The sequence below is a fragment of the Notolepis coatsorum genome (genome assembly GCF_963971535.1).
Source record: "Notolepis coatsorum genome assembly, chromosome: 12".
NCBI classification, from domain to species: Eukaryota; Metazoa; Chordata; class Actinopteri; order Aulopiformes; family Paralepididae; genus Notolepis; species Notolepis coatsorum.
The window spans coordinates 81,758,862-81,779,125 of record NC_140176.1 but is presented as its reverse complement, the minus strand read 5'-3'; the positions used below and the strand labels follow the sequence as shown (position 1 = coordinate 81,779,125).

Below are 20,264 nucleotides of genomic sequence, written 5' to 3'. Positions count from 1 at the left end.
GGAGCTTGTCACGGGTGTTTCAGGAAAGTAGAGCCTTCAGACAGTGTTGGACAACTTGCTTCTATGATCTCATAACTGAATGGGCCGAAAGACAGTAAGTATTAAAGGGTATTTATTCATGAATTGGATTTGTGTGTTTGATTCCATTTCTCACCTTTGCGTGACGATGTGATATACTGTACCTCTGTGATTATTATTATAGTATTATGTCATGTGCTCTGAGGCATTTTATCTAGAAATAGATACCAGATACAGCGGTTTGCGTGGACCGCAGACGACTGAGCCCAATATATCCTGAGGATTCTTCTCTGGTGGTGTTCTGCCGTCTTGCCCTCATTCCAGATTTGGAACAATAATAATAATGATAATAATGATAATAATGAAATACTGTCACAGGTGATTATGATCACCACTGACAGCCGGTGTCTCGTTAAACTAAATATAATCTAAAACATTGTATTGAGGACAGCAGGATTGATAAAAGAAGTCAAGACACATTCGGTCGTTATATGATTTAAAACAAAAAAGAAAAGAAAAGGGGGGTTTGAAAATGCTGGCTTGGAGAGTGTCATTGACCCTATACTCATTGATTAGTCATCCTACTGCATTGCTTACGTGGTTAACGTACGGACAGTGACTTATCCAGAGTTTATGAGAGAGGTCAAAGGGCAGAGTGTGATACGATATGATGCAATTCTCTATGATAATCATGTATTTTCTCAGTGAATCCAAGCAAGACGATTGCGATGGGGTTCTGAAGGAATATCAATATTCAAATGTTCTATGAAAAAAAAAGTTATATTCTAAAGTCACTTAACTGAACTACCCATAATGTAGCCCGAAGTACTTCACAAAACAAATAATCATGATTGCGACTGTTTTCTATTCATTATTCAAATTTAAAAAAATCCAATTTGTTTGGTTTATTGTACAAGTAAAAGAAGAAGAGAAAAACCTTGACATCATTAGGCTGAATCGGTGCAGTTGACACAAGATCACCAAGTTTCAAGTTTCAAGTTTCTTTATTAGTTGTCATACAGAAGTACAGAATACTTTTATACAAAATGCTTCTTTCTGTTACGCTCCAGAGACTGTGCTAGACAAAAATAGATAAGTATAAAATAAGTATAGCAAGTATAAAATAGAAGTCAAGTACGTAGACAAAAGTGTTCAGTATATACATATATACAATGTACAATGCAGAGTAGAAGTAACTGAGTTACAATACAATATACTATATATTATACAGTGCAAAGCAGAAATGGGATGAGGTACAATTTAGGTATAATTTACAGTAAGGTGTAATGAGGTATGGGTTGTAGTGCAAATTCTTTACCAATAAATATAAAGTGTGTTTAGGTGTTCTAAAGTGGGTAAAGTGGGTGCTGCAGTGAGTTGTTTGTTTAAAGTGAGTGTGTGCATGTGGATGTGTGTGCTGTGAGTGCAATATGCTGTGCTGTGAGTGCACCACGTTATGTATTGTTTATTATATCAAATAATCACTATCTTGTCCACTTTATGGTAGGACCTTCGTGACACAGTATCTGTTTTTACAGGTAGGAAGAAAATGGCATCAGAATCCCTTGGGTACAGAAGAGCTACATGGATTAGTGTCTCCAACGACTCCAACTGATACCAACCAGCTACCCCTCAACACAGGGTGAAACCCTCGACACAAACTGATACCAACCACCTATCCCTCAACGCAGGGTGAAACCCTTGACACAAACTGAAACCAACATGCTTCCGCAGTACACCGGATACACTAAACTGCGGTGGTCGTTGACCACCGGCGGACTGGTCTTGTACGTGGTGGATATTGGGACGGACGTGGCATTGGCCCTGCGATACTTCAGGGAGGACCATTTCATCTGGTGTGGGCTGACTCTTCTGTTTGTATTAGCTGGAGTACTGGGGACACAGACCTTCAGCTATTCCTGGTACTTGGACGATAAAAACAATGGTATGATCAACCCTGAAGGGAGAGGGACCGTATCAGGGATGTCCAGGGGTGGACTTGCTGCCCTCCATCTATTTGGAATGGGCATCTTCACCAGGTAAGATGATGATGATGATGATGACGATGATGATGATTGTTACGAAGGATCAGATTAAACCGAATATATATATTTATTGATTGATATATATTGCATAATATTTGTATATCGTTTGATATCCCTTGTGTATTCCTTGTACATATACACGGAATATCCCTTTAGCCTAGTACAGACCATAATATTTCGTTCTCCTATTGGACAGCGGTCCCTTGGGCGCCATTGCCATACCTCCAAGGTCTGGTTCAAAGTCACCGCCAAAGACATGCCTGGGCATGAACGGTTCTGCGCAAGGATATGAGACAGGAATAAAGCTGGTACTAGTTTGTTCACCTAACGTATAAATACGGCGCAGGTGAATACAGAAGTAGAGTTACCCAATAAGTTGAAGCCTCACCCACGATACAACGTGCGGTGAAGTATGGCCTGTTTGGCCCCAAATAGAGCATTGAGACCGCGTGCGAATTAATAACTGAAGTATCAGAGTTTAACGCTGTACCGTCGAGTTCGACCTATTCTATTAAGTCAGTAATAGTCTATTTATGTATAGTGTATCGTGCGGCTACCGTTCTACAGTGACCAGCATCACCAACGTTTCCTCGTACCAGCTAGTGTGCTTATCCAGGCTGGGCTGCTTACCCTGGCGCTTTCACCCGAGGAGCCCTAGACGAGGACCGTGTGGATCATGTACACTGGATAACCTACCGACGACTGCATAGCCCTTTTCGGCTGGATTATATTTGCTTTTGGTCCTGTAATTGATGGAGCGGAGAATCGCCTACACCCACAATTGTGTGGGATTTACCCTGTGAGGAGCCACGTCGAGCCCGCCTCTCAGAAGCCTGAGGCCGGCTAGCTTTCTTCCATGCGGAGCTGCATGCTACGGAGAACAGCTGTATTCGTCTGCGGATCAAGATATTATTGCACCGTCTCCTGTACTTGGAGTCTCTTTATCATCGTTGACCCAGACTCTACTACCGACAAATCCTCTCCCCTTGCTGGCTTACGACCGGAGGGACCCTACCAGTATCTCCCGCTATATTACCAGAGTACCATAGATATAATTCCTAAGATTCAGGTTGTATTATTATCTCCTGCGTAATATGAGAATGGACATACGTTATTGATTTGCCTACGCACATTCCTTTGCCTTATAAGCGCATCCAAAGTAAAGTATATTATGTACTATCATTGCTGCTAATAAATACTTAAATCCAGTTTTGTGTGGAACCGAGTCATTGTGGGAAGTGTTCATCATAAGATACCTGTGTACTGTATGGCCAGTAGTAATGTACATAAGACAGTAGTGGTTTAATGATACCATACTTATTAATACAGTCAGGGAATTGTACCCCTCAGTTACAATTGGTCCTTCGAGCCGGAGGGTAACTAGCGTAATATTAATATAGTGGTATTAATATTGACATGGCCAATGATGAACACTCCACAAAACGGTTCTCTTAAAATAGATCGCCCGCAGCGTAGACGGCAGACACCTCAGTACTTAGAGGATTACGTTGCCAGTATACTACCTAGCTTTCTACAGATGGTAAACGCGGAAAAAGTAGATAGTAAAATTATGTCCGACCCTACCGACCAGGCTACCCCGCCAGTAGAGACCCTAGTGGGTTCTAACGTAACTGACCAAGCTCACGGTGGGGACCAGGAGGGACCTGACATGACTTTACCCCCCGCCAAGACCGAAGAAGTAGTCCCCGGAGAGCTCCAGGATAAAGAAAGCCCTCCAGGGATGGAACCCGACCCACCACAAGAAGGGACGCGCACCCCGGAGATGGATCTCCTCGATACGCCACAGGAGAACGGATCTCCAACGAGTACTACCAGGAGCAGATCACCTCAACCAGCGTCTTCCCCCAGCGAAGCGGACAAGATGCTGGCGCAGGCCTTCATCGCCAGCCTGGCAGCCTCAACCGAGCGCGATCGACTCCAAGCACAGACGCTTAGTGAGCGCGAACATTCTTCCATGGAAAAAGAACGCCTTCAAGCGCAGCAACGGAGTGACGAAGACCGCGTACGCCTAGAGATTAGACGCCTCCAGACGGAAGAGAATATGGGAAGAGACCGCGCCGAAGCCCAGCGCGCCGCCGCCGAAGCCCAGCGCGCCGCTGCCGGTGCCCAAAGAGAAGCAGAGCGCGACCTCGCTCTCACCAAGCGCGAAGCCGAGCGCGACCGATTACAAGCGCAGATAATGGAGCAGCTGATTACCAGGGCAACCCCCCCTCCCTCCACACGGGGCTCCAGGGCCTTGTCAAGACAAGGGTCAAGGGCACCCTCCCCTACCCGAACAAGCGACCCTGATCCCGACCACCAGAGAGAGCCTATACCCCTCTCCGAACCCCTTCCCCGACCGGTCCAAGCGAGACCCAGCTACAGGGAAGAACCGGTCTATACCGCGGAGAGGCTAAATAGACGACTACAGGATCTAGATGACCTGCCAGAGGAAGAAGAAGAGGGAGAGGAGGAGAGTCAAGCCCAACAGCATCACAGTACTCCACAGGACCAGGAGGTCCAGTACAGCCCAGACTTTACCCCCGCGGCTCTGCGCTACAGACTCCCGACTCAATTCACGGGTGAGCTTGACGCACGACCAGCCCCGAGGAACAGCACCTGGGTACGCGGGCCTTGGTACCCAGCAGGTACCAGCCCACCACGACACGTAAGAGGAGACTCGCCTAGGAGGCCTCTCCTCCAACGCTCACCGATGTGCCAGCCATCCATGGCATCGTACCTTGGCACACCGACGTTCCCGGACTTCACACACGAGAACAGAGCACAGTACACAGAGCTACGAATGTGCTTAGAGACAATGATGTCCGATGTAGCTGATGAACCGTACAAATATGCTATCCTACTCAAGCACCTCAAGGTGCCCCGAGCGCACAATATAGCGCTGGCATATTCCACCTCTACTACCCCATACACCGCGGCTCTAGCAGCACTCGACCAAAGATATGGACGCATATGGGACTACGTAATACAAGAGATAAGGAATATTGACCGTCTACCCCCAGCCACAGACAATCGCTCACTAGATGACCTGTCTATCAAGGTACAATCCCTGGTAGGGATGCTGGGGGCGCAAAAGGAAAAGGGTATGCATGAACTGTACGCAAACTCTAATGTCGAGAGGATTTTAGAGAAGCTTCCGCCCGCCCGACAAGAGCGCTTCAGGCGGCAAAGAGACCACCGTGATCCTAACGGTCCCGAGCCATCCCTCCTAGACCTAGCCGACTTCCTGGCGAGAGAAGTCAACAGCCTACGGTTGGATACGTTCGTGCGGAGCACACCAAGCTCCAGAGAGGGACCTAGGAGAGCAAACGATGGCCGCAGACTGGTGACCGTCATGCACCAAGCAGAATCAGTACCGAGCAACAAGAACCACAGTACCCCCTCGATGAAAGAGAAGTGGAAGATGGTGTGCCCGTACTGCGAAAAGGAACACTGGCTGTCACACTGTGACACGTTCAAGAAGATGACCGCCGACGAGGTGAGTCAATGGATAAAGTCCAACCGACGCTGTTACCGATGTGCGCGCAGTCACATGGCAGCCGATTGCCGCTTAAAGAAGAGGTGTAGTCGGTGTGACGGAGCCCACTTGGACGTCCTACATGACAGTAACAGAAGAAAGCCTGCACCCTCAAGCAGCACAAAGGCAAGTGTTATGTACATTGACCCCGCCAGCAGCGGGGGCGCCCGGGTGCTCTTGAAGGTGGTCCGCGTAACATTGAGTTACCAAGACAAGGTCATGGACACCTACGCCGTCCTTGACGACGGGTCAGAGAAGACCCTTCTCCTCGCGTCCGCTGCGGCCCAGCTGGGGCTGCGGGGGAGCGAAGAAACGATGACGATTCGGACAATAAGAAGAGACCTAAAGACGATAAAGGGCGAGAATGTCTCCTTCACTATCGCAGCAAGCGGGCAGCCAGAGAGACGGTATAGGATCACTAACGCTTTCACCAGCCAAGACATAGGCCTGTCGCAGTACACCTACCCCATCGCCAAGCTGATGGATAAATATGTGCACCTGCGTCAAATACCTATACTGCTCATAGACGGTGCCACCCCGACCCTGCTGATAGGATCCGACCATGCACACCTCATCGTCCCGATGGACCGGGTCCACACAGGGCCCAGAGGCTGTCCTGTAGCAGTCGAGACCCGCCTAGGATGGACACTACAAGGCCCCCTCGCTAGGTCTCCTAACCGAACAGCAGCCACTAGCTGCCTCCACTCCAGAGTGACAGAAGAAGACACCACCCTCCTACAGCATGTCGAGAGGCTATGGACACTAGAGACAATGCCCTTTAAGAACGAAAAGAAAGACATTCGTTCCAAGGAAGACATTTATGCTATAGCCCTCCTCGAGTGGGGGACAAAGAGAGTCAAAGTCAACGGAGTGATGAGATACGCAACTCCACTCCTGAGGCGAGAGGGTATGCCTACCTTCCACGCCCCAAAAGAAGCGACGGAGCGGTATCTATTGAACACAGAGCGGCGCCTAGCCAGAGACCCCGCTCAAGAGACTGTGTACCGCGCTGAGATTGACAAGCTAATCACAGCGGGACACATAAAGAAAATTGACATTAAAGAGGCCGATCAGACGACCGAATCATGGTACGTGCCGCACCACAAAGTCCACCACAACGGCAAGGATCGTATTGTGTTCAACTGCAGCTACCAGATAGGATCACAAAATCTGAATAAAGCTCTGAGCTCTTGCCCGGCCCAACACTCGGCCCCTCTCTACTAGGCGTGTTACTACGTTTCCGCCAAGACAAGGTGGCCATCAGCGGCGACATCAAAGGGATGTTCCTGCAGGTGCGACTAGTGGAGGAGGACAAGCCCCTGCTGCGGTTCCTATGGAGAGAGAGGATCGGGGACGAGCAACCAGCCATCTATCAATGGGAAGTCCTCCCTTTCGGAACCACATGCAGCCCATGCTGTGCTACGTTTGCACTGCAAAAACACGTCGCAGAGGACCCAGCAGCTGATGAAGAGGTCCGACAAAGTGTAGGAAATAGTTTCTACGTGGACAACTGTCTGCAAAGCGTCTCGACGCCAGAAGAAGCCGAGGCCCTCCTACTCAAGCTCCGCGCCTCCCTGATCAAAGGCGGCTTTGATCTCCGGCAGTGGGCCAGCAGCGACCCTCAAGTATTGCGCAGCCTCTCCCCAGAGGACAAGGCAGCAAGCAGCGAGACCTGGATGGCGACCATCCAAGGAGAAGCCCAAGAAATGACATTAGGACTAGTCTGGCGCTTCAAAACAGACTCGCTCCATTATAAACACACACCCCTGACCAAGGAGCAGGGAAGGTCGACTGCACTACCGACCACAAGACGGAGTGTATACAGAACACTCGCCAGACAATATGACCCGTTGGGATGTATTCTACCTTACACCACCAGGGCAAAGATGATTGTAAGAGCGTTATGGGACAAGGACCAGGGCTGGGACGACCCCATACCCGAACACCTTGCCTCCACATGGAGAGAGTGGGAGACAGAACTCAGCTCACTCCCAGGTGTCAACATACGCCGCAGCTACTTCCCACCCACAGTGAGGCCGGAGACGTGCCAGATGGACCTGCACGTCTTCAGCGACGCCTCCGAAGTAGCCTACGGTTCGGTGGCCTACTTGCGTGCCCGAGAGGAGGGAGGAGAAATACATACTGCTTTCATCCTGGCTCGCTCAAGAATAGCCCCCGCAAGCAACAATCTATCCCGCGTCTAGAGCTCTGCGCAGCCCTAGCAGGAGCGCAACTCGCCACGTTAATCCAACGTGAACTCACCATCCCGGTGCAAAGAACAATCTTGTGGTCAGACTCCACGACCGTACTCACATGGATCCAGTCTGATTCGTGTAGATACAAGGTCTTCGTGGAAGTCAGAATCACAGAGATCCAAGATTTAACAGAAGCAGCAAGCTGGAGGTATGTGGACACAAAACACAACCCAGCTGACGTCATCACCCGGGGAATGTCCCTGGATGACCTCACCCGTCACAATCTATATAGTGACGGGCCCGAGTTCCTCAAGCTCCCGGAAGAAGAGTGGCCTACACCCACCCCACGGGAGGCGAGTGAAGAGGAGGCAGAGAACAAGAAATCTATGTTCTGTGGGTTGACACACAAACTCGTCCCCACAGACCCCAACATAGACGACTGCCTCACCCTTGAGAGTGCGCAGCTAAAGACATTCCTGTGGCACCACCCAGAGGTTCAGCCCACTACTGACATTACTGCAGCTAACTACGAAGAAGCAGAACTTCTTCTGCTACAGCGAGCCCAGAGAGACTTGTTCCCTGATGAGCTAGACTGTCTACAGGGAGCAAAGCCCGTCCCGTCAGACAGCAGATTGCTCCACCTAGCCCCTGAGAGCGACGCCCATAATCTCATCAGAGTGGGTGGTCGTCTGAGGAGAGCTCCAGACTTACCGGATGACGTCAAGTACCCGATAGTCTTAAACAGCCGACACAAGGTCACAGAGCTTATCATAAAGAAATACGACGAGGACGCGCATCACGCCGGGGCAGAGAGAGTCTTCGCGGAGATCAGACGTCGTTATTGGATACTGCAAGGGAGAGAAGCAGTACGACGTTTCCAGCGGACTTGTCTAGACTGTCGTAAATGGCGAGCACAGCCGAGTATACCCCGGATGGCTGACCTACCCCCCTGTCGCCTCCGACTCGGCGACAAGCCTTTTCACTCCACCGGTATGGACTGTTTCGGCCCGCTGTATGTAAAGAAAGGAAGAGGAACAGAGAAGCGGTGGGGTATTGTATTCAAATGCATGACCACCCGAGCGATACACATAGACCTCCTTCCAACCATGAGCACAGACTCATTCCTTATGGCCTTCCGAAGATTCACATCGCGGAAAGGGAAACCGTCTATATTATTGTCTGATCACGGGACAAACTTCAAAGGCGGAGAAAGAGAGCTGAGAGAGAGCTTCCAAGCTATGGGCCCAGAACTTAAGACCCACCTCGCTCCATACCAGATTGATTTCCAGTTTAATCCCCCGAATGCACCTCACTTCGGTGGAACTTGGGAACGAGAAGTACGTTCAATAAAGACAGCCCTGTACGCCGTGCTTGGGGCCCAGACCGTGGCGGAAGAAGTCCTAACGACAGTCCTCACGGAGATCGAGGGAGTATTGAACTCAAAGCCCCTCGGTTACATCTCAAGTGATGTAGCAGATGTCGACCCAGTCACCCCCAACACTCTCTTGATGGGGCGGCTGGACCCCGCGCTACCACAGACAGTGTACAGGCCTGAAGAAGCGAACGGCCGAAGAATGTGGAAGTACAGTCAAGTATTGGCTGACAAGTTTTGGAACAGTTTCCTACTCCACTATCTACCGTCTCTACAGACCCGCCAGAAATGGGTGAAAGAAAGAGACAATTTGACAGAAGGAACAGTCGTCATGATTATCGACCAGTCACTACCCCGAGCTATGTGGCCGGCCGGCCGCGTAAGCAAAGTGATCACCGGTGCTGACGGAAAGGTCAGAGCGGCAGAAGTGCTCGTCCAAGGGCGGATATACACCCGGTCCGTGGCGAGGCTAATAGAGTTGCCAAGGCTCTGTCTCTGCTTATCTAATTAGGTGGGACTAATTAGGAGGCGGCTGTTACGAAGGATCAGATTAAACCGAATATATATATTTATTGATTGTTATATATTGCATAATATTTGTATATCGTTTGATATCCCTTGTGTATTCCTTGTATATATACACGGAATATCCCTTTAGCCTAGTACAGACCATAATATTTCGTTCTCCTATTGGACAGCGGTCCCTTGGGCGCCATTGCCATACCTCCAAGGTCTGGTTCAAAGTCACCGCCAAAGACATGCCTGGGCATGAACGGTTCTGCGCAAGGATATGAGACAGGAATAAAGCTGGTACTAGTTTGTTCACCTAACGTATAAATACGGCGCAGGTCAATACAGAAGTAGAGTTACCCAATAAGTTGAAGCCTCACCCACGATACAACGTGCGGTGAAGTATGGCCTGTTTGGCCCCAAATAGAGCATTGAGACCGCATGCGAATTAATAACTGAAGTATCAGAGTTTAACGCTGTACCGTCGAGTTCGACCTATTCTATTAAGTCAGTAATAGTCTATTTATGTATAGTGTATCGTGCGGCTACCGTTCTACAGTGACCAGCATCACCAACGTTTCCTCGTACCAGCTAGTGTGCTTATCCAGGCTGGGCTGCTTACCCTGGCGCTTTCACCCGAGGAGCCCTAGACGAGGACCGTGTGGATCATGTACACTGGATAACCTACCGACGACTGCATAGCCCTTTTCGGCTGGATTATATTTGCTTTTGGTCCTGTAATTGATGGAGCGGAGAATCGCCTACACCCACAATTGTGTGGGATTTACCCTGTGAGGAGCCACGTCGAGCCCGCCTCTCAGAAGCCTGAGGCCGGCTAGCTTTCTTCCATGCGGAGCTGCATGCTACGGAGAACAGCTGTATTCGTCTGCGGATCAAGATATTATTGCACCGTCTCCTGTACTTGGAGTCTCTTTATCATCGTTGACCCAGACTCTACTACCGACAAATCCTCTCCCCTTGCTGGCTTACGACCGGAGGGACCCTACCAGTATCTCCCGCTATATTACCAGAGTACCATAGATATAATTCCTAAGATTCAGGTTGTATTATTATCTCCTGCGTAATATGAGAATGGACATACGTTATTGATTTGCCTACGCACATTCCTTTGCCTTATAAGCGCATCCAAAGTAAAGTATATTATGTACTATCATTGCTGCTAATAAATACTTAAATCCAGTTTTGTGTGGAACTTAGTCATTGTGGGAAGTGTTCATCATAAGATACCTGTGTACTGTATGGCCAGTAGTAATGTACATAAGACAGTAGTGGTTTAATGATACCATACTTATTAATACAGTCAGGGAATTGTACCCCTCAGTTACAATGATGATGATGATGACAATGATGATGTATATATATATATATATGTACAAATACCTACCAGTCTGTCTATTATGTCTGTCTATTATCAGGTACTATCACCTACTGAAGAGTGGGTTCCATGTGGTTTGGACCAAGACGTCTGTTGATGCCATGGAAGACAGGAGATATGTCCACCAGAGACTGTTTGGCCTGGCCACTGATCTGAGCATGCTCAAACTGTTTGAGAGCTTCCTGGAAAGTGTTCCCCAGAGTCTCCTTCAGCTTTACATCATGCTGGGCAGTGAAGAGAAATCCATCATGCAGTGTGAGTATGTGTATGTGTGTGTGTGTGTCTGTCTGTCTGTCTGTCTGTCTGTCTGTCTGTCTGTCTGTCTGTCTGTCTGTCTGTCTGTCTGTCTGTCTGTCTGTCTGTCTGTCTGTCTGTCTGTCTGTCTGTCTGTCTGTCTGTCTGTCTGTCTGTCTGTCTGTCTGTCTGTCTGTCTGTCTGTCTGTCTGTCTGTCTGTCTGTCTGTCTGTCTGTCTGTCTGTCTGTCTGTCTGTCTGTCTGTCTGTCTGTCTGTCTGTCTGTCTGTCTGTCTGTCTGTCTGTCTGTCTGTCTGTCTGTCTGTCTGTCTGTCTGTCTGTCTGTCTGTCTGTCTGTCTGTCTGTCTGTCTGTCTGTCTGTCTGTCTGTCTGTCTGTCTGTCTGTCTGTCTGTCTGTCTGTCTGTGTGTGTGTGTGTGTGTGTGTGTGTATGTGTGTCTGTGTCTGTGTGTGTGTATGTCTGTGTCTGTGTCTGTGTGTGTGTATGTACCTGTCTGTACAACTAAAGTCCAAACTGGTCCGTCTAATGCAGACAGCATGGAAGATCATAGGGGTGAAAGGTCACCCATCCCTACAGTCTATTTTTGAACAGGCTACTCTAAGGCAAGCCAATAGAATTGTCTCGGACCCCTCCCATGTTTTACATGCAGAGTATGAGCTACTGCCCTCTGGGAGGAGGTTTAGAGTTCCACGCTCTAGACTAAACAGGTTTAAAAACTCCTTTATTCCGATCTCAGTTAAACTTTTAAATAGTGCCAGATAAATGGCCGGCAATTATCGAATAACCGATATTTGGTCGTTATATTATCGATATTCGATAATCAATATTTGGTTATACCACAACACAGCAATTTCAAGATCCAACCAGCTTATCAGGGGTCTCAGCGAGAAGGACCAGAAGTATAATTTAAAACCGGGGATTGCTAAACCCCCATCCTGTTTCCTACGTTAAGTGGTGGGTCTTTTGATTTTTGGATGTTTGTTTTCCAAATAAATTTAGATATCATAGTTTGTACCTTGCGCCAGTGGTCTATTGGAGGAGGTAAGGGGAGAATTGAGCTGACAAAGTTTATTCTGGGCAGTACGTTCATTTTAACTATGGATGCTTGGGCTTGTAATAAGTTGGGAAGGCTCGACCATCTATTTAGATCTTGGTGTATTTTATTATATGTGCCTGTAAAGTTATATCTAGTTGTCTGATTTAGGGTGGGGGGAATCTCTATGCCTAGTTAAAGTGTTCAACTATGGGGATGTCGGCCGGTAGTTGCACCGCTTTGGCCAACTCATTCAGAGGTAAACAAGCTGATTTGGGCCAGTTAATTTTGAAGCCTGATAGTTTACAGAATTCATCAATTATCCTAAGTAAATTTGTGGCCAATTGGGAGGGGTCTTCCATAAAAATTAGTAAGTCGTCGGCATAAAGAGCAATTTTGTGTGGGGTAATCGTTATAGGGGCAATTTCTTCTGTTTGTCTTATAAATTGGGCTAATGGTTCAAGGGAAAGCGCGAAAAGTCTGGGACTCAAAGGACAACCCTGTCTAGAAGATCTAGAGACCGGGAAGAGTGGGGAGCATATTCATTGCTGAGGGTGAGGCATAGAGTACTTTAATCATATGTATACATTTCTTTACAAGTCCCATAGCCTCCAGTACCATCCAAAGATATGACCATTCTAGTCTATCGAAGGCCTTCATGGCATCCAGAGACAGAAATGTGGCCGGAGTTATATTGTCCTTACTGTTGTCAATTACATGCAATAATCTTCTAAGGTTAGCTGCGGCAAAGCGTCCCCGAATAGATCCGGTTTGATCACAGTGTACCAGCACGTCATATACTTCTGTAGATGGCGGGCCAGTACTTTAAGGCAAATATTTTAAGGTCGGCCCTGAGAATACTTAGGGCCTATAGCTACCACCGTCATTGGGGTCCTTGTCCTTTTTGAGTAACTGTAAATTATATGTTATTGTTTATAGTTTCCTTGCACTGCAACCAAGGAAACTATAAAAGGAAGGTAATCACGTCACTGTAGCACATGAACACACATCGGTGCCAAGTGTGGGAACCTTCAGTCCACCCGACAATAAGTTGAATGGGATCAGTCATCTCCTCGTTTATGAGTTTATGAGTCATTTAAACAGGTTATTACGTTGGATGTCAGAATCATGGGTAATTTGTTTCATTGATAACTAGCTCACGTTTTATATATTGGTTGCAGGGTTTCCGTTAGAAAAAATTGTTGCCGGTCTCCGTGACCTGCAAGATTTCAATCTACCGGACAAATGAGATTAATTCCGGTCATAGTTTATTGAGCTTTAAAACAATTGATAGGCAGGCTATATAAAGAATGTCATCCTCAAGGCATGTAGATTTATAATATTATTACTTAAAACTAGGCTACTTTTGCGTATACAGTCATTAATATATTCCAAATAAAATAAGTCCCTCGATACTCCGTGCTGCTGCTGACTTGAAATAAAATAGACCGCGTATGTGGGCAGTCGGTCCGACACTAAACAGCAGTCTGTTATAATCACATTTTTATGAGCTAACGAATTCCGTTATATTGGACATTTGTATTAATTATATCAAGCGAAGAACTGAGAAAGCAGAGAGACGGCAACATTATCGTGGTTTGCGTGACGACTCTCTCCACCTCGCAACGACTTATTTGCAAAGAGTATGGCGCTGCAGAGCAGCTCATTTAGCTGTTATTGGCTCTTTTCTGGGAACCGCACAGCAGCGCCCCCCACCCAACATTGGCTGAAAATGGCTGAATTGGAGTACTGCTGGAATACTGCATTGTGCTGTTGTTGCTCTGGCTCTGCAGCTTCACAAAAGTTCGCACACCCAGCAGTAAGCTCTCGCTGACAACGTCGTTGTCATTATTAGAAGCAACGAGGAAACAAATGTAATGATCGTTTCGTTCATCGCATAGGCTATTTAATTTTAGCTTATTTTAATACAATTCAAATAATCAAATTGTGCTTAGACTCAGGGAATTATTTTCACCGGACATTAAGACCGGAGAGATTACATATGTCGGACTTCAACAGATTTTGCCGGTCAAATACCGGTAATTACCGGCTAACGGAAACGCTGATTGGTTGATGTATATTTTCTCAGATAAGTTGTTATATTTAGTTTTAATACAGGCTTCAATTGAACTGGCACCAAAGTCTGGCACCAAGCATATACCAAGGGTACACACCACAGGTATTCTGACATGATGACCCTTCCTTCTTTTATAGTTTCCAACAGGAAATACAGTTGGATACATTTAGAATGTTTATGTTGTGAAGTTTGAAAAGTTCCTGTTAGCTTTGATACTAGCACACACTGCAACAGGAAATAAACGTGGGCCTAATTTAGAATGCTTATTATTGATAATGGTCCAGATCAACGTCCAAACTTTATGATGTCTGCCTTTCAGACGTGAGCGTGGCCTTCTCGATCTTCAACACCGCCTGTGCCCTGGTGGACTACCGCCGCTGTCTCCGCCGGTCCCTGGACCATGTCAGGGAGATGCCCTCCGGTCTTCCCAGCATCGTCTACCTCCTTTACAAGCTCCTCACCATCACCACGCACATCCTCAGCTACTGTCTGCTGCTCATACTGAGCGTCTACAGCGTCGTGGCCCTGGCCTGCGTCTGGCTCGTGGGCACGACCTGGGCCCACGCGCTCAACACCAACTTCTGCTCACGGGGGGCCCTGGAGTGGCTCTACAGGGCGATCGTGGGCGTCATCCTGATGTTCACCTTTTTTAACGTCAAAGGGCAGGACACCAAAGTAGCCATGGGCGTGTACTACCTGTTCTACGCGCTCGTTAACTTCCTGGCACCGGTGCTGGTGACTTGGCTGAAGCCAGAGGTGCGGACAGCCGGGTATCTGTTGCCGGTCACCTGCGTGATCTTCGTGGGCACGGTGTTAGGGCTGGTGAGTCTGGTGGTGTACTACGCCCACTTGCACCCTAAAGACGAGCTCCGCGAGGCGGACGAGGTGGACGGTCTGCAGAAGGAGGAGCCAGAGACCACACTGAGAATCAGGAACTTCTTGCAGCCTTGATGCATTTAGACTAGACTGCACGGCAGATTATAAACAATGATACACATTTATTTTGTGTATATTAGCCTAACCCTTTCACTGCCACACGACAGAAGGTTAACCCTTTACTATCACACAAGCGACGGTCGTGTGGCAGTGAAAGGGTTAACCGACTGTCGTGTGGCAGTGAAAGGGTTAACCTCCTGTGTATTGTCGCAGTGAAAAGGGTTAACCGTTTGGTAGCGCGGGAGTGAAAGGGTTAACAGGTGCCCCCAAAATTGGCCATTTTAGTTTCAGTTTTTTGAGGACTGCATACTTTTTTTGCAAACCAAAATACTATACTTTATACTTATGCCACATGCATGGGCCTGATCTCTCTTCTCGGAAGTAGTATTTCCCCAGAAATCCGTATATTAGACTCCATAAGAGTACATTTGAAACGTTTAACTTACCGTGCTGGTGTCAAATGTATTCTTTTACAATTAAATATACACTGTGTTTTAATGAAATCGTAGCAGTGTTCCAACGTAGGAAATGGTATAAAAAGGACTCAATCAATCCTCTCTGAACTTGAAACTCACTCCCACATGAGATGAAATCAGAGTCTCTCTCTCTCTCTCTCTCTCTCTCTCTCTCTCTCTCTCTCTCTCTCTCTCTCTCTCTCTCTCTCTCTCTCTCTCTCTCTCTCTCACACACACACACAGTGCAGAGAACAAAATGTAATAATAGCCTCATATTACTGTCTGTTTATTTTAGCTGTATATTGTCAGTTGTCTTCTCACGTATCTGCGCTAAGGTTTCTCATAATGACACTAGCATCCATGGTGCAATGCCATAGATCTCACTTTGGTTCAGTAATTCAAACTGTAAATAGTTATATTTATTACTTTCAGTCACAATATGTGAACGTCATGTTTATCTTATGCATTGTTTTGACATTTTTTTTTTATTCTCTGCACACATATTTTACTCAAGCTGCTTTTATTGCTGCTCTGTGTCACTCTATCGCTTGATCCTCTGCAAAACTACGAAGCCTGAAGCGGCTAGACACTGGGTGGCCCTCTCTACCTATGAGCCATCCAGCTAACACGGCTAATGCAGCTAACACAGCTAATGCTAACACTATCACAACTAACACAAAAAGAGATAACCAATACCTACCACTACTGCATGAACCTGGATTATCATCGGAAGACCTGACACCCCTGTCATCAACTCCACGCTGCTCGGGAAGAACAAGGCGGCGTGGGCAAATGGACAATCCACCACAGCTACAAACGAATGCTCACGGTACGAAACGCCCAGGACCTGCAAAAGAAAACAGGCCGCAGAATGATAAAGCCTCTGACGAACACGAGAACAGCGCTGATAATTGGTTGATTGATTGATTTTTATTGTGGATTAGAGACATCATCCAAGGGATAAAAACATGATAAAATGCAAGCACTTATTTCCATCATGGTCCCTGGTGACTCTGCTGTAGGCTATATCAACGTTGATGGTAAGAGAAATACCAAGATATACTGCTACCCTGATGGGACTGTTGTAGCGGCACGGTGGTGTAGTGTTTAACACTGTCGCCTCACAGCTAGAAGGTCCACGGTTTGATTCCCGCTTGGGGACCAGGTACCCAGGTGGGGTATCTCCCGGGCCTTTCTGTGTGGAGTTTGCATGTTCTCCCCGTGCTCGCAAGGGTCTCCCCTCCAGAATATAAGCCCAATGGAAAAACATGCAGAACAGATCGCTACTAACGCTGTCGCGTCCCTGACGAAGGCGGACAGGAGCACTTGGATTGGTCGCCGAGCTCGGCCCCACGCCGCTCGGCGACCCAAAATATTGCATGTGTGTGTGCCGCCCATCGCATGTGTGTGTTGCTGTGTCACATACAAAGGTCTATAAATGTTGTTTGTTATGATGTAAATGTTTACAGACATATCAGTTTAACTTACAGTATAACGGTAGCTGAACCGGGTTGCTGTGAAAATCAACCCGTCCAGCAGGTGCTTTTAGTAGGAGGAAATAATAAAGACGGTTTCCAAAAGTAAATGGTGTTTATTTTGTACCCAAAAAGGGGAATGAAACCCACAACATAAATTGACACAAAGGGAGGGGAGTACACAACAGGGATAACGGCAAACACAAATAAGCACAGTAAATTATGACCCTACACTACTAACCCCATCAAATGGGGGGAGAAACTGGGGCACTGAGACCCAGCATCACAGTGCCACACAAAAACCACACAGTCAATAATGCCCCTCTACTACTAGCCCCAACAAATGGGGGAAACAAAGGGGAACCCTGGACACATGTGACCCAGTGTCACAGTAACACAAGAAAATAAAAATATATAGGTATGGTTGGCAAACCGGGAAAACCACCCAGCAACACAATACACAAGCCACAGGCTATTTACCAACGCATATGAACCTCACGTTCACATACTCACTTCCACACCACAGTGGAACAAGGCCGACACAATAATGAGACTACTGTAGTGGCTACTGGGACATAATTCACGGCATTCTAGCCTATTGTGGTGTTTACTACATCTCCCGTGACCCTTAGCGGGGGATGACGTAGTTAAAGAGAGACGAGTGAAAGATGAATGGAAGTGTTGTTTGTGCGACAGTAGAGTGCATAATAAAATAGTGTTTTTGCATCGGAACACGACTCCGTCTTCGCTATCATTACCGCATTCCTACACTACTCTCAACAATGGCAAAATACGCCCCGTGTGGTTGCAGTCTCTCAGGCTTTATCCACCCACCCCTTAATGAGTGATTGCCCTCAGCTGTGTAGTCATCATTGGGCACTTTACAGGAAAGGGTGGGCGGTACCTGAGGAGAGGAGGGAAACACAAAAGGGAATGGACCTGTCTCAAACCCTGCCCCTTTTCTTGATCCTCCAATCACAACTGTCGCTTACCTCGGACAAACTTGGTTTGTCCGAGGTAAGCGACAGTTGTGATTGGAGGATCAAGAAAAGGGGCAGGGTTTGAGACAGGTCTATTGTTACTCGGTGACACCACACCATACACAACTACTAGACAAATACCAAAAACAACTTACCTATAATAACCTGATGTTTACATGGTGTTACAAATACAATAATAATGGTAATGACCAACCCACTGCACACGCTGCATGACGACATTGTCAATGTGTGCAATGAATAAAGACTTCTTCAAAGTCCAGTTTAATTTAATTGAAATGTTTGTGAAAAGCAAATTCCAATAATCCTAACTGAAAACACAGCAGCCAAGAAATTAATCATTCGTGTAGGAGCAAATTACATCCCTAATCGAGTCTGACAATCTGAAACATGACTTTAATGAATTGCTGAAAATGCTTGATTCCACAAACATAGACGCCTTAGCATTAGTGGTCCTTTACCAATAGTCACTGAAAGGACTGAATGATTCAGCAGACTCCTTCAGCTAAACAAATGGCTCTCAACCGCTTGTGTGCTACACAATGTTAATTATATCATAAACTTCTATCTGTTCTGGAGACGTGGACAAATTTTCCAAAATAATGGATTTTCTCTTAACAGATCTGGAGGAAAACTGTACACCTCACACACGCTCTACTCCATTCACCACCCAATGACACCAAAGTACGCCTCGAAACCAGTCAACGACCTTGAGGCAGTCATCGCCAAGGCGCCAAGCTCCAAGACAGACACTACAATAATACAAGACTCAAGATGATTCCACCCATCCACAGCCCTACCCCACTAAGCAGGATGACTCCACCCACCCTCAGAACAGAGGAGAGCATGGAACTATCAGACCATGTACCATCTACCCCCCCCCCCCCCCCCCCCCCCCCCCGGCCCCCTCATTACAGTTACCCCCTCCCAGCCACCAACAGCCCTAAAACACAGGGTCTTGCCAGCTTCATCACCAACGTACCAGGCTCCCCCTCCCTCCTCTCCCTCCTCCCTGTCATTCTCCTCTTCCCCCCTCCCTCCTCTCCCTCCTCAGTTAGGTTCCATGGAGAGGGAGCAGTAACTCTCCCCTTCATCGACCCAAGCCATTCACACCCAGGATGGACAATTGGGTAAATGCTGGTCTCATGTACAGCCAGGCACCATCCCCAAAACCCCCAAAAATAACTGTAAATGCCCTCTTTCCTCGACAGCCCACAACTGCAACCCCCAAAAACTTCCACCACGCCCCCCCCCACCTCGCCCCCAAACTACTACTATCAGTCTGTTCCAATAACAAACCATGCTGTTCCTGTTTTCACTACTATCAGACTCAAGAAGAAATACTCTAGTAACCTGAGACCTATCATCGCTCAGCCAATCACAGAAAATGGCCCTCCTGAATGTCAGATTGTTTAGCAACAAATCTTTCTTAATCAATGATCTAATAACTGAAAAAGATTTGCAATGCATGTTCCTATGTCGAGACCTGGCTAAACAACATTACTGGTGCGACAACACTGATAGAAGCCTGTCCTTCACAGTAAACTACACAAACTCGGACTGAACACCACACTATGCAATTGGATCTTGGACTTTCTTACAAATCGCAGACAACATGTTAGGATTGGCAAGCACACATCCCCCACCCTGCCCATTAGCACCGGGGCCCCTCAGGGGTGTGTACTCAGCCCACTTCTCTATACACTTTTCACCCACGACTGTTGTTCCTCCTCTCCATCTAACCTGATAGTCAAATTTGCAGACGACACAACAGTACTTGGCCTCATCAAAGGAAACGATGAGACCTCATACAAGAGGGAGGTTGAGCGACTAGTGGAGTGGTGCGATGGTCATAACCTTGCTCTCAACCCCACGAAGACCAAGGAAATTATCCTTGATTTCTGCAGGACTGGTGACCTCAGCCACTCTCCACTCCTCATTGGAAATGAGGAGGTGGAGAAG

At 47.4% G+C, this 20,264-nt stretch overlaps 1 protein-coding gene across 1 annotated transcript; it reads left to right on the top strand.

Annotated features, from left to right (window-relative positions):
• Positions 1 to 17,383, top strand: xkr9 (XK, Kell blood group complex subunit-related family, member 9). Its single transcript, XM_084326194.1, has 4 exons — positions 1 to 94; positions 1,557 to 2,057; positions 11,115 to 11,329; positions 14,758 to 17,383. The coding sequence occupies exons 2-4, from the start codon at positions 1,741 to 1,743 to the stop codon at positions 15,387 to 15,389; spliced, it is 1,164 nt and encodes a 387-aa protein (XP_084182320.1). The 5' UTR covers positions 1 to 94; positions 1,557 to 1,740; the 3' UTR covers positions 15,390 to 17,383.
• Positions 17,384 to 20,264: the final 2,881 nt, after the last annotated feature.